Source organism: Carya illinoinensis, chromosome 7 (genome assembly GCF_018687715.1).
Source record: "Carya illinoinensis cultivar Pawnee chromosome 7, C.illinoinensisPawnee_v1, whole genome shotgun sequence".
In the NCBI taxonomy this organism is placed as follows: Eukaryota; Viridiplantae; Streptophyta; class Magnoliopsida; order Fagales; family Juglandaceae; genus Carya; species Carya illinoinensis.
In genome coordinates, this window is record NC_056758.1 from 9,341,656 (window position 1) to 9,356,510 (window position 14,855).

Consider the following 14,855-nt stretch of genomic DNA (forward strand, 5'->3'; position numbering starts at 1 on the left):
TATCACCTAGGTCTAAGCCACTAGACCACCATAATTCTGGTTACACCACCATGGAGATCAACCCTACCTTAGCCCTTCTATCACCTAGGTCTAAGCCACTAGACCACCATAATTCTGGTTACACCACCATGGAGATCAACCCTACATGTACAACCCTTCCCTTTCTGCATCAAGCATCTAGAGAGAAAGCAGTCACATGGCAGAACAACCTCAACCTAGTCACACCTCCACCTTGACTCCATACCACGACAACCCCAACACCTTCACAATCCCCACCTAGTCACCGTCACATGGAATTAAGATGAAGAAGTCCAACCCGAGAAGCAACATGATGTCATGCCCTATAGCGTCGCTACACCAAACAACCCCTACACCCAACGAGCACCTCGGCCAGCCACCAGGAACCACCCAAACGCTACCCTAGCACTGCCTAACACCAACCCGCAAACCTCCACATGACTAATACCCCGACGTCTCTCCTTTACTTTAACCTCACTGCAACAGAGCAATGTCACCATCCACCCTCCATGCACGTTCACACCATCCTTTGCTAGCACCTCCTAAAGCCAACCACTAAGAGCCTCTATTTTAGCCACCCTCTATCCAACCCGAACTAATATTTCCAATGTGAACAACAAAAAACTAGGCCTTATTTTCTACAACACAAACAAAGCAAGTTTCTTGCTCCACCCAACACTATGCATTGCTACATCACCACCATAGAAAGGTTCCCACATGGACGAATGTTTCATGGAGACACAGACGAACCATCGAGCCCAGCTCTCCACCCCTCTCACTTCCTCCCTCACGTTAGTTTCTCTCTCCTTCTTTCTCCATGTTGTCTCTCATTTCCCCTCTTTTTTAACATAGACCTTTTAGTGTTGAAAATAGGATCATTTTTTATTTATGATTATTTTGTATAATATTACTAAGAGAGATTAGATATTTGGGTGTAGATATTTTTTAAGGTTTAATCTTATAGTTGATTGGAGAAATCAGATGGCAATAAATTATTTATAAAGTGATGATATTTTAGGGTTTCGAGGATTTTAGACATTAGGGAATTATAGATTTTTTAACATTTTGGGTTTTAAGTACAAAATATGTGTTCTATTGGAAATTTATGTAAATTACATGATTAATAGGAGACAATTGAATCTTGTTTAGTATGGTTGTGGAAAAATTCAGAAAAGCTAAAAAATCGAGATAAGCAGGGTTTTTATACTAGATTTTGCATAAAAGAAAGGATTGAGGTTGATTTTATGAAAAATGTGCATGATAAATTTTGAAAAGAAATGTGAAAACAACCTCAATCATGTGTTATGCATTACTCATGGAACTTTGTATAATAAGAAAGTATTTTTTGTCATGACTGGTGTAGACATGAGTTTATTTTTAACATTTTATTTTTGAAATGTGTAAAAAAAAGTGAATATGAAATTTAAAAATTTGTGCATGTGATGCAAAGATGTTTTGAATCTATTTTTGAATATGTGAAATGGTTTAAATCTATTCAGTACTCTATTTTGAAAACCTTTGGCATGCAAAGTTTTGTTTTGATATTTTTTATAACATATTTTGATTCTGCATTCTAAAAGCAAATATTCTGATTCTGCATTCTAAAAGTAAATGTTTTTCTTTCTGCATTCTAAACTATATAAATGCTCATATTTATATACTAATATATGTTTTTTGTTTACAGAGTTGTTGATAACTCACCCCTTATCTCCACAATATTTTTCAGATAATTTGAATATTTCAGCTGATAATCAAGATTATGAAGCATGGATGAGTTGATTTAAGCGTAGTGGATTAAGTATAGAAGGTTTCTTGAGTATTGGTGAATTCTATTAAATAATTTTGTCGTGTACTGATGACCTAGTCTTTTGGGGGGTTGATTTTATTGGGTAGTTGGTTTGAAATAACAATTTTTATATGATATTGAGAATTTGGAGTCTATAAATATATTGTTGGAATGTGGTGATAGAGAGTAACTCTTCATTCCATCCTGGACCAGGGCGTTAAATAGGGCTTCTACAAGATCTTCTCGAAGGGGACGTTGGTGAGCACCTTCATCGGATGGGCTTGGAAGTATAGCCTTAGCATTCTAGTGGTGACCATGAGTGTGAATGCTAGCATCTCCATTCGTGAGTATCTTGCCTTGGCTTCGCAGAACGCCCGATTGGTGTAGTAGATGGGTTGTTGGCCTTCCTCCCCGTCCCAGACCAAGATAGCATCAGGTTTTCACCTGGTTCATTTTGGATAAGTAGTGGTGGGTGAGCTAAGTACCCTTAGCATCCCACTCTCACGCTTTCCTCAAAACTTTAAAGAAGGGAAGGCATCGGTTGGTCGATCAGGCAATGAAGCGGTTCAAAGCCGCCATTCACCCTACGAGCCTTTGCACTTCATTAATGTTGTGAGGGGGTCATCCCCACTATCACTTCAACTTTTTTCGAGTTGGCTTTGTTTCCTCATTCAGAGATCATCAATCCCAAAAACTTGCTCGACTCCACGCCGAAGGTACACTTCAGCGGGTTGAGTTTTATCTTGTAACGTCGTAATACCGCAAAAGTCTCTTGGAGGTTGGACAGATGTCACTCGGGTTTCCTGCTCTTGACTAGCAGGTCATCCACGTATACCTCCATGCTCTGGTCGATCTGTTCTTTGAACATTTGGTTGACCAATCGCTGATACATGGTACTAGCATTTTTTAGCCCAAAGGGCATTGCTTTGTAGCAGTAAAGTCTCCGATCGGTGATGAAGGTCATCTTTTCTTCATCAGGCAAGCCTTGTTCAGGTTTGTGAAGTCGACACACATCTTTCACTTCTCACTCGCCTTCTTAACTAGTACCACGTTGGATAACCACTTGGGATAGTGGGTTTCCCTGATGAAACCAGCTGCAAGGAGATGGTCCACTACTTCGACTATGGCTACATACTTTTCAATACTAAAACTTTGACGCTTTTGTTTGACTTTCATGGCCCTGTGGTCAACACAAAGGCAGTGCTCAATCACTGCATTATTGATCCTGGGCATTTCCTTGTGACTCCACATGAAAACATCCTGGTGCTCGATAAAGAGTTGCTTCAAGACCTTTTTCAACTCTGGAGCCATCTTGGTCCCTACCTATATGATGTGTTTGGGTCTTTGGTGGTCTATGAAAACCAGCTCCAAGGGTTCATTAGGCTCTGCTTACCGCAGAGTCTGCTTGTCTTGGACCTCTTCATCCTAGTTTGCCAAGGTTGGTATGGGTAGAGGCTTAACAGTCACCCCTACTTATTTGACTGCCCTGATGCCCTGACCCCCATGCCTCAACTCTCATGCATAACATTCCCAAACCAGCACCTACTCACTCCTTAACTTCACCCACCCTCAAGTTCATGGAGAACTTTATCTTAAGATGATATATGGATGTCATCGCCCTTAGATTATTTAGGGTCAGACGACCTAATATAGCATTGTATGAGGAGGGGGACTTCATCACCAGAAAGTTGACCATCATGACTGATGTTCTTGGGGCCTTCCAGACTAGGATGGATAGGGTGATGGCTCTCATTGGTTGAATAATGTCTCCTATAAAACCTTAAAGTAGCATAAGAGTTAGTCATAGATGGTCAGGGTTTATTCTGATTCTGATGAATGCCTCCTAAAACAAGATGTTGGCAGAACTACCATTGTAAATCAAGACCGTGCTTGTTTTGAAGTTGGTAATTTGCACAATAACCACCAAGGCGTCGTCAAGAGGGTGGAGGATGCCCTCTGTCTTTCTCACTAAATGTTATGATGGTTCCTTCTATGTTCCTCCTCATCCTGATGGCGGTACTTTCAGTTGTGAACACCTCTTTGTCCGAGCCCTCGAGCATGGGCCCTTCGTGCTGACAAAGTGGATCCTCCACTAGCATATCTTTCATCAATAGTACAGATCTCGCCCACTAGTCCATCCCTCCTAACCAAGCTTCAATACTGTGGGCTTTGCTTCTGGCTCTTCATCTCCTCGGGCTCTCACTTCGCCAAGGCCTCGCGCTGACTATTAGCCTTCTTGGTGTCATTGGTCTAGTAAGCTCCCAAGTTCTTCCATCCTTTACTTCAGTGTATAGCAATCTTTGATTCAGTGCCTATCCTTTCAGTAGTAGGTGCAGTATCAACGGTTCTCCTGACCCTATTAAGGTTCCTCATGTGAGCTCAGGGCACGTTCACCTTCCACGACCATACTCGTGTGCACAGGTTCTATCATGGGCTCGAGCCAATGCCTCATTCCTTCGTTTGGCTTCTTGTGTGCCTTTCTTATTCTTATCACAATTTGCTCCACTACTTAGCATGTCAACTTTCTTATCTGCATGTTCTAGTTCGATCTTTTAAGGAGCCGTCAAAGCTCAGAGGGTGTCTTCATTATTGATGAAGTCAGCAGCACGGTCTCCTAAGAGTCGTGGGGTTCTTTTGTGCTATCTCAATCATGGACGAATTTCACAGGCAGATTCCCCCCAACAGGACTGCTAAGGTGATCTTCTCATCTTGGTAGTTCGTGGTCATGCATTGTCGATTAAATCGGGAGAGGTATGCCTTTAGGCTCTCATCATTGCGCTGCTTTACCTTTAGAAGGTAAACAGTCAGGTGTCTTCTTTTTCAGCTCACCATAAACTGCATTAGAAAGAGGCGGGCTAACTCAGTAAAGCTCTCCACGGACCGCGATGGTAGGGATCCGAACCATGCCCTTATTGCACCCTTTAGCATAAGCTAGAAGGCTCAACATGAGATCTAACCCGAGCACCCGAGAAGAGTCATGTGAGCTTTGAACGTCTCCAAGTGTTCCAGTAGGTCCTTGGATCCTTCATACCCTTCTATCTAGGGGACTTTGAACTTGGGCAGAAGATGGACAACCATGACCTCCGCAGTGTACAATAGGTCCGTGTTGGTGAGCAGTTGGTCTAGAGAAGATGACGCACTCATTCACTTGGCCATTTCTGCATACTTGTTCCAGAGCTCTCAAGGTTTGAGGTGCATCTGACATCTTTCTTCCTCGGCCGTGTCGACCTCTAGTGCGCCTTGACTCAGTGAGTTCATTGTGGCTAGGTTCTATTCCACCTACCAGCTCTTCGTTAGCTCTTCGCAAGGTGGCATCTTCCTGTCAGAGACCTCCCACCTCCGCCATTAGTTTCTCTATCGTGTCTCCCATTTCTACGAGTCTTGCCTCCTTGGTCTCGGACTGGTCCTCTTCTCTTCGTGTAGTTTGGGAATGTATCGTCACTAGCATACGAAGGACACGCTTTTATAGGAAGGATTCCACAAACGATGTCACTGTAACTTCACAATTCCCCGGTTTGATCCTGCAATAATGAGAGCTCAGGGTGGTGAGAGGCACCTCTGATGCTTAAGTCAGTTCAAGTTGTTGAGAATTTTTGGAGTGTATATCGAGAGACCCCACATCCCTATGAAGGTATATATACCTGGTGGTGGTGGTCCCTCGCTAAACTGATTGTGGTGCTGCCACTTCATACTTAGGTCATGCCATTTATTGGCTTTCTGCCATGCCTGATCGTGGCAGCTTTGACAAACTTCGACCTAGGTCGTAGCGTGTTCATCCCAGCCTTTCATTAAATGCAGCATGGTCCTGATCTAGCGCCTACTTTCCATGTTTGTCCAGCTACCGTCGGTAACCTGGGACAGTGGGCACCTCTGACCCTGTATACACGGCTTGTCGACCAGTAGAGGTGTCAGATCTTCTGATTGAGTGTTTCGCATTTTGTGTGTGATATATCATCACTTCTTTTTGGGCCTTTTGGGCCGGTCTCGCCCTTCGGGCCCAACCCGTCCTATCCTTTCATTCCAATTCCCTATTGCAGGGCTATCCCGAGGTCCATTGGTGCCTCATGGGTTGAGTCAGCATGGTTCGGCCTGACACAGGGGACGACTTCCCTCACAAATGATGTAATTGAAGTAGATTCAATGATTCATTAAAAAATGTATATACAATTATGGAGAATGGTAAAAAGAATAATAGACTTAACGTAAATTTATGACTCGAATATAATTGACAAATTTAATTACCAGAGTTGGATTAGGACTATCTTGTTGATAACCCAAATTTGATTGATCAAGAATGTCCGACTTAAACTACCATCCATATTTAGAGTGATGGCATGCCAAAAGAGCAGGTTTCGTTTGGTTTTATAAACTTTTAAAACCATCTCATCTCAACATCTAAATATTATTTAAATACAAATATTTTTCAATTTTAAAATTTCAAATTTTTCATTTAATCATTACCTAATAATTAAGTATTTAATATATTCTGCGTGGAGTTTGGACAACATTTAATAAGATATAATTTACATATTTTTTTATAAGTATGTAATTTATATATAGTATCTCTCCAAATAGTAAAAAGTACTTCTTTAGAAAAAAAAAATCATAAATAATTTATAATCTATGATCCTTCTGTTCATAAATAAATAATCTATGATCCTTCTGTTCATAAATAAATAATTTAGACCACCAATGCAAAAAGGATTTATTACTCTTATTTTAAGGATTTATTACCATCTTAAATCAGTTATAGGTCTTGTTTAGTTACACGGATGCGATGAGATAAGAAATCTATTAATAGTAATAAAATAATTTGTAAATAGTAATGAAATACTTTGAGTTAAGATTTTTATGAGATTTTGGAAAGAAAAATGATTTGTATAAGTCTAAAAGAGACAAGCTCCTTATATGATCTTGTAAAAACATTGACCCCACTTGATACACATAAGTCTGATTTATTTATTTTTTTTTAACATTGCCTTGTGACTACATTATATATATATATATATTTTTTTTTTGAAGAAAATCCACCATTTCATTAAACCAAGGAAGATGGAGATACACGATTACAGGGAAGTCCAAAGACCACAACAACCGAACTCTCTCCTAGCTTAAGGGAATCCTTGGCCAGATTGTGAGCCATTTGATTGCCACACCTCCTAACAAAAGCCATAGACCATTGGCATAGACTGGATAGCACCAAACTAGTGTCATACATGACCATTCCCACCCTATCCCATCTCTCAACCTGTTGATTAATGCCATTCACTATCTGCAAAGCGTCCCCTTCCAAGATGATAGGGCTGAACTCCAAGTCCTTAGCCAGAGAAGCTGCCTGAAAAGCTCCTAAAGCTTCAGCCAATAGAGGGTCAGGAATGCAGGAGACAAGAAACTACTTTGTGACTAAAACCTTGCCTTCATGGTCTCGGGCCACCAGACCAATGCCAACTCTAGCTTGGGGCACATCCACAGCAACATCCCAGTTAATTTTAATTGAACCTGAAGAAGGAGGAGACCACCCAGTTTGAGTACTAGAAGCTTGAGGTGTATTTTGCCTACTTCCTTGGGCCTCCTTATAAGTTGCAAGAGATAGTGATGCTTGATTCACCACCAGATTCGGATGCATGAAGGAACCCTCAAAAATCAGTTTATTTCTTCTAGTCCATATGTTCCTGGTAATGACTGAAAACAGTTCCATCAAAGGTTGTGTACCTTGCTTGCTGAGGCACTCGAACAGTTCCTTAAAACTGTCTACCCTTAAAGAGCTTTTTTGGAAAAACATATGGCTTTGACTCCAAACATCCATGGCAGAGGTGAAGTTCCAGAGAGCATGAGTGGTGGTTTCCTCTTCCGAGCAACAGATAGGACATATAGGGGAGTCCGCAATCTTTTTCCTGAAGAGGTTGAGTTTTGTAGGGAGAGCTTCTAAGCATGCACGCCACAAGAAAGATTTGGTAGCATTAGGGACCTGCAGATACCACAAACCAGTCCAGTCTCTCTGCCTCAACAACCCTCTAGAAGACTGTCCCTTGAGCTGTGCAAAAAGCTCCTTCTGAAGGTGATAGGCACTCTTAACAGTGAAAGAGCCATCTTTGGATCCCAACCAGATTAGTTTATCCATAGCACCAGATGAGCTTAAGGGAATTCTCTGGATCACTGCTGCTAACTCAGAGTTAAAAACTTCTGTTATCAAGCCTCTATCCCACTGCCTAGTTGCTTGGTTTATGAGTCTAGCCACTTTATCATCCTCCAGCAGAATATGTACAGGTGATTGGATTCTATAGCTTGTAGGTTGTGGCAGCCACCTATCTTTCCATATTTTGGTGTTTTGACCATCACCAATGCGCCATATGGAGCCTTTTTCTATCAGTCCCTTAGCAGCACAAAGACTTCTCCATATAAATGAAGGCCTATGACCCACTTTGGCTTGAATGAAATCAACACTTGGGAAATATTTCAATTTTAGAACATGTGCAGCAAGGGAATTGGACTGTTGGATAATTCTCCACCCTTGCTTAGCCAAAAGAGCTAAATTAAAACTCTCAAGGTCTCTAAAGCCCAAGCCACCTGCAGATTTCGATCTTCCCATCTGACCCCAAGATACCCAGTGCACCCTTTTTTCATTTTGTAGATGGCCCCACCAGTAATGGTGCATAACTTTGTTTATTTCCTTCAAAAGGGATTTAGGTAGTTTGAAGACTCCCATGCAATAAGTGGGAAGGGCTTGAATCACAACCTTAAGAAGTATTTCCTTCCCTGCCTGAGAGAGAAACTTGTTTTTCCAGTTACTAGTTCTTCCTCTGATCCTATCAATGATATCCTTAAATGCAGCATGCTTAGATCTACCAATGAGAGCTGGTAATCCAAGATACTTATCATAGCTTGAGGAGGCCCTAGTTCCAGCAAGATTCAAAATGTATTCTCTTGCAGTTGGCTTTGTGTTGGGACTGAAGAAGATAGAGGTTTTGGTCTTGTTAAGTTTCTGACCCGAGGCTTCTTCATAAAGGTTCAGCAAAACATGGATAGATGACCACTCTCCTGCATTGGCTCTACAGAAAATCAAGCTATCATCAGCAAAAAATAGTTGATTAATGCTAAGCTTCCCCCTGGAAATAGGAAATCCATGAATCAACTTGATACTTTCAACATGATTCATTAAGCTACTAAGCACCTCAGCCACCAGGATAAAAAGATAGGGGGAGAGGGGATCTCCCTGTCTGATTCCTCTAGTTGGAATAAACTTGCAATGAGAACTACCATTAATAAGGAGAGAATAGGATATCATAGTTACACACTGCATGACCAAGTTAATCCATTTGTTGCTGAAGCCCATCTTACCCATGACCCTTCTCAAGAAAGCCCACTCCACTCTATCATAGGCCTTGCTCATGTCAAGCTTTATAGCCATATATCCTTGCTTCCCTTTGCCTTTGGTTGACATTGCATGAAGAGTTTCGAAAGCCACTATAACATTGTCCATGATCATCCTGCCAGGAATAAAAGCACTTTGGGTAGGTGCAATAATATTAGGAAGAATCAGTTTAAGCCTATTCGAGAGAACTTTGGACACCACCTTGTAAATGACATTGCAAAGTGAGATGGGCCTAAAATCCAGAACAGTTTGGGGATTTCTGATTTTTGGGATTAGAACTATGAAAGTATCATTAATAGCTGCAATATTACCATCCCCATTTAATATTTCCAAGACAGCATCAGTGAGGTCAACTCCTACAATATCCCAGTGTGATTGGTAGAACAAAGCAGGGTATCCATCTGGTCCTGGAGACCCCATGGGATATCCATCAGGGTATCTATCTATTACATTATATATAATGTAATAGATAGGGAGACTACATTATATATATATGTCACATGTGACCCCATAATATATATTGAATATTGCCTAAAAATAATGTAGGTAAGCAAAATTTATAAAAAAAATTTATTTTTTTCCGTATCACTTATTAATATACTGAAAATCATGATATTTGAAATTTAAAATTTGAATTTTAAAAGAAAACTAACAAAAAGAATGTTATAAGTAAAATAGTAAGTAAAATTATAAAAAAATTAAAATAAGTGTGGTGTGTGAAGTGTGAAGATGACAAATAGATTTTTTCTACACCACATACTTTATATATTAAAATATTATTTTTTAAAATATTATTTTTTATTTTATTTTATTCTTATTAAACTAATTAAATTATTTTATTTATCATCCACACACTACATATTTATTATAGAAAAAATGAAAAAAAATTAAAATAAGTGTAGTGTGTGAAGTGTGAGGATGACAAATAGATTTTTTCAATTATAAAAACCTGTAGTAGTACTCAAAATTTTTATTTTGACTGCCAATATTGTGGGACACTTCTAAGGGATTGTTTGGATACAAGAAGCTTCTCAACTCATTTCATTTTATTTAATTATTATAACTTTTCAAAATTTTTACAAATATAATAAATAAATTCAATTTTTTCAAATTTTAAAATAAAAATAATATTTTAAAAATATTTTATTTAATTTTTATTTTTATTTTTTTTCATTTCAGCTAACTTTCCAACCCTCCAAATGAATGATTCAAACTCGGTGAAGAACTGTTCGAGTTCCAAATATACCGTAACGGCATCAAGATTTTCTAATCTTTAATTACTAGCCTTTTTTAACTTTTTCATGAACTGTTTGCCGTTTTTTTTAAAATATTTGTTTTGGTTGGACACAATTTGATTTAATGAACTTTTTATATTACTATCTGATCAAGAAGTCTTCTTTTGATATTTAATATTTTTTTTATATATTTTTCCTCATTTAGTAGAGGACAGAAAAATATTTAAAAAAACTTTATAAGTTTCAAATAATATTTATAATGATATTTTTTGAAAAACTATATAGTTATTTAAAGATTGAGGTTAGAATTTCATAGAAATCCTTTGTATTCCCAATTGTTTTTAAATTGGTGTTTACCCATATTCTAAAAACTTATATCTCAAAACTAAAGGCTAGTTTGGATACCTAAATCTAAACTATTTTATTTTATCTAATCTCATATAATTATTATAATTTTCATTAATTTTTACAAATTTTCACACAAAATATAATAAATAATTCAACTTTTTCAAATCCTAAAATAACACTAATATTAAAAAATTATATTTTAACAATATTTTATTCAACTTTTAACAAAACAAAACATCTTCTCTTATCTAATCTGAACTGTATAACTGAATAAGGCTTAAAGCGCCGTGAAATGTTTAGCGCCGATTTATAATTATGGTTAGAAACAAGACCTTTTAGGATAGAGTTTTTAATTATAAATCTTTTGGTAAAGTTTGGATAGCGAGTTGAGATAAGATGAGATGAATTAAGATGAAAATTGAAAATTGAAAACTGAAAATTGAATAAAATTTTATTAGAATATTATTTTTTAATATTATTATTATTTTATGATTTAAAAAATTAAATTAGTTATTATATTTTGTGTGAGAATTTAAAAAATAATCAATAATTAGATAAGATTAGTTGAGATTAACTCTCTATCCAAACGAGATTATAAATCTAATCAGTTAGTGAACATGTACTTAAAAAGATTTTAGAATAAATTTGTAATATCCATATATTTTTTATATTTACAATATATTATTATATATAATGTAATATAATTCAGTTCTTTACACATAAAATTAAATTAAATAAGCTAAATAAAAATTAAAAATCAAATCAAATTAAATATGAAAAAAATGGATAAATAATATATCCAATATATTTTTTAGAAAACAATAAAATAGAGGTGTTTTAAATTATGAACAATAATAAGAATTTATATTGAAATGCCAAAAAAGTAAAAGGAAATGAGGGAGTAAATAAAATATAAATAATAAAAAAATTATTTGAAAGATGAATAGTACTCTCTACATGTAACGGGCTAATATATCAATTTGTATTTTATAATTTCTTTTACATAATTAGAAGGAAGTCATTTTATAAACAATTTTTCAAATATTTTATATTTTTTATATTATACATGAACCATTGAGATTGCTTTTAGTCATGGTGACTTTTTTAAAAAAATATGAAGTTATTTTTAAGAGTATTTTTAAACAAAAACTCAATTTAATGTTATTTTAAAAATGAATTTGTTGAATTTTATTAAATATTAAAAAATATATGTATATTTTATAAATAAAATTTAATTTGATGTTATTTTAAAAATGAATTTTTTGAATTTTATTAAATATTAAAAAAATATATTTTTATAAATTTAGCAAACTTACAAATTTTTTATTTTATTTTACTTATTTTGGTTAAAAGCAAAAGTTAATCATTAAGGCCCAAATTAGTTATAAAAAATTAAAAATTTCATCTTAATTTATAATTATAATATTTTCAAATTTTTATATAAAATATAATAAATAATTTAATATTTTTAAATTATAATATAAAATTAATATTAAAAAATTATATTATAATAATATTTTATTTATTATTATTTAAAACATTTTCTTGCGATTGCTTAACCAAACGGGCTAAGCATGCTGCCAGACTCAAATCACCGGGAAAAGCGAAGCCGCGATTCGCGAAAAGGGAAAGGCCCATAAAAGACACTTCCATTGCATAGCAGTAGGAATTCATTCCCTCCCCGATGGTCTCCTTTTCACGGCTGCGGAAATGAAAAAGCGACAGCGAGGGAACTCAAAAAGTAGTGTGTAGTTAGAGCTCTTGATAGAAGAATTTCACGACGATAATCACTTAAACCCTTTGCTGTTTCTCAGTCCTTCAACTAAATTCACGCCATTTTATAGTCTCTCGGTCAGCTTTCACGATCAATATCAAACTCCCTCTCCCTTCAATTCCAATCTCAGACTTTGCGAAGCACCGGTTTCCACGAGAAGAATTAAGGAAGCAATTGCGCCGAAACCCTAGAGGCTCTGGCAATACGAAATTGATTCCTAGTCGTTGAATTTCTCGGTACAGCGAACTAGGGCTTTCGTTGTATATGTTCCGCCACAATGAGTCCTATTCAGAATTTCGAGCTGCACTCCCAGAATCTCGTCGAGCCCGATATTTGTACTCTCTTTCTCTCTCACTCTCATATTCCCTCTGTGTGTTACAAAGTTGTAGTATTTGCGTATGATATTTATTTGGGTTTCTTTTTGAGACAGCAATTCAACAAAGGCTTCAGATGGCAATGGATGTTCGGGACAGTCTCGAAATCGCTCACACGGCCGAGTACTTGAACTTTCTGAAATGCTACTTCCGGGCGTTCTCGATTATACTTTTACAGATTACGAAGCCACAGTTCATCGACAATCCCGAGCACAAGCTCCGGAACATCGTGGTGGAGATCCTCAATCGCCTTCCTCACAGCGAGGTCCTCCGCCCCTTCGTGCAGGAACTCTTGAAGGTCGCCATGCAGGTGCTCACCACAGACAACGAAGAGAACGGCTTGATTTGTATCCGTATAATCTTCGACCTACTCAGGAACTTTAGACCGACTTTGGAGCATGAGGTCCAGCCGTTTCTGGACTTCGTCTGCAAAATTTACCAGAATTTTAAGCTGACTGTTAGCCATTTCTTCGAAAGCGGGGTGGCGGGTGGGGAAGATGTTAAGCCAATGGATACGTCTTCGTCTTCGGATCAAGCTTTGAGTACTATGGGGGGCTCTTCTGGGACGGGGCAGCTTAACCCGAGTACGCGCTCGTTCAAAATAGTTACAGAAAGTCCGTTGGTGGTCATGTTTCTGTTCCAATTATATAGTCGGCTTGTTCAGACGAATATTCCGCACTTGTTGCCATTGATGGTTGCTGCTATATCAGTTCCCGGTCCGGAAAAGGTTCCTGCCCATCTGAAGACCCACTTCATTGAGCTGAAGGGAGCGCAGGTTAAGGTATGTTGTTGTCGTTGGTAGTTCTTCACGTTAAAAATGTTCACGGATTGAAGTTTAGTTAGAGATTTCCTGGAAGGTTGAGTAGAGCTTTGTTAACACATATATACCGATTGTGGTCCGAGTTGCTTGTTATGAGTCATGTATTGGGAGATTGTCCCAGGATAAGGGTAGTTGGTGTATGGGATCCCACGTTGATTGGGTAAGAGAAGTTCTTGATCTTTATAATGGTTCCAATGGTATTTGAATTGTATCATTGACTAGTTCACTTGGAGTAGAGGCCCATATGTGGCTTGGGCTTCCCTTGGGGCGTTACATTTACTGCATGTGAAACTCAAGTGCTAGGATTATGTTGTTTTTGTCCTGGGAGTTGTGCCTCTTTTATGCATTTTTGGAAGAATCCTTAATTGAGAGAGGTTCCTTAACAGTTTAGAAGTAGTTGTTAGTGGAATTCTATAAAATTCTTAACTTAACAGGTCATACTAGCACTATTACCTTTCCACACAAAGATGGCGATATTTTGGAATAAATCTTCTCTTGTTCTATCCTTGGACAAGGCAACTGGTCTTGTCTTTCAATATGTTTTTCTCTTAGTTAAGGCTTGAAAAAGACATGGGTTTCTATTCTTTGCCAATCCCCTAGAAAACTGAATCTTGATAAGGGGTCCAAGATGAGGTAACAACTTCACCCTAACAGCATAAAAGCTGAAACAGTCTCAAACTTCCTTTTTAAATTCTGCTCCCAAATGCACCCAATGTTGCTATTGAAGCCAGTCTCTGATGAATCTGACCTCTTTTCCACGGTAGCTTCCACGATAGACACAATAGAAATGTATACTCTGTTGAAGAAATTTAATAGCCCTTTTCATTGGGCAATGCAAGAACCAAATCTAGATGGGTGGAGATATGGTCTACAATTTCATCCTTAGTTGCATTCGTTTTCAAATTTACAAATAGAGTATGACTCAAGCTGTATTTTTGTCTATTTGTTTTTCCCAAGTCCTACAACAACTGGTTGCTAATCTGAACTCTTCGTTGCTGCAGACAGTTTCTTTTTTAACATATCTGTTGAAGAGCTTCGCTGACTTTATCAGGCCACATGAAGAAAGCATATGCAAAAGCATTGTCAATTTGCTTGTTACTTGTTCAGATTCTGTATCCATTAGAAAGG

General features: G+C 37.4%; 1 protein-coding gene across 2 annotated transcripts in view; it reads left to right on the top strand.

The window, feature by feature from the left end:
* Positions 1-12,337: 12,337 nt before the first annotated feature.
* LOC122315520 (transformation/transcription domain-associated protein) overlaps positions 12,338-14,855 on the top strand; it is a 32,588-nt gene continuing 30,070 nt past the window's right edge. For both annotated transcript variants that reach the window (XM_043131461.1, XM_043131462.1), the window contains exons 1-3: positions 12,338-12,868; positions 12,964-13,688; positions 14,729-14,854. In XM_043131461.1, coding sequence (XP_042987395.1) covers positions 12,811-12,868; positions 12,964-13,688; positions 14,729-14,854 — 909 coding nt within the window. In that variant the 5' untranslated portion in view covers positions 12,338-12,810. The remainder of the gene's footprint in view (positions 12,869-12,963; positions 13,689-14,728; position 14,855) is intronic.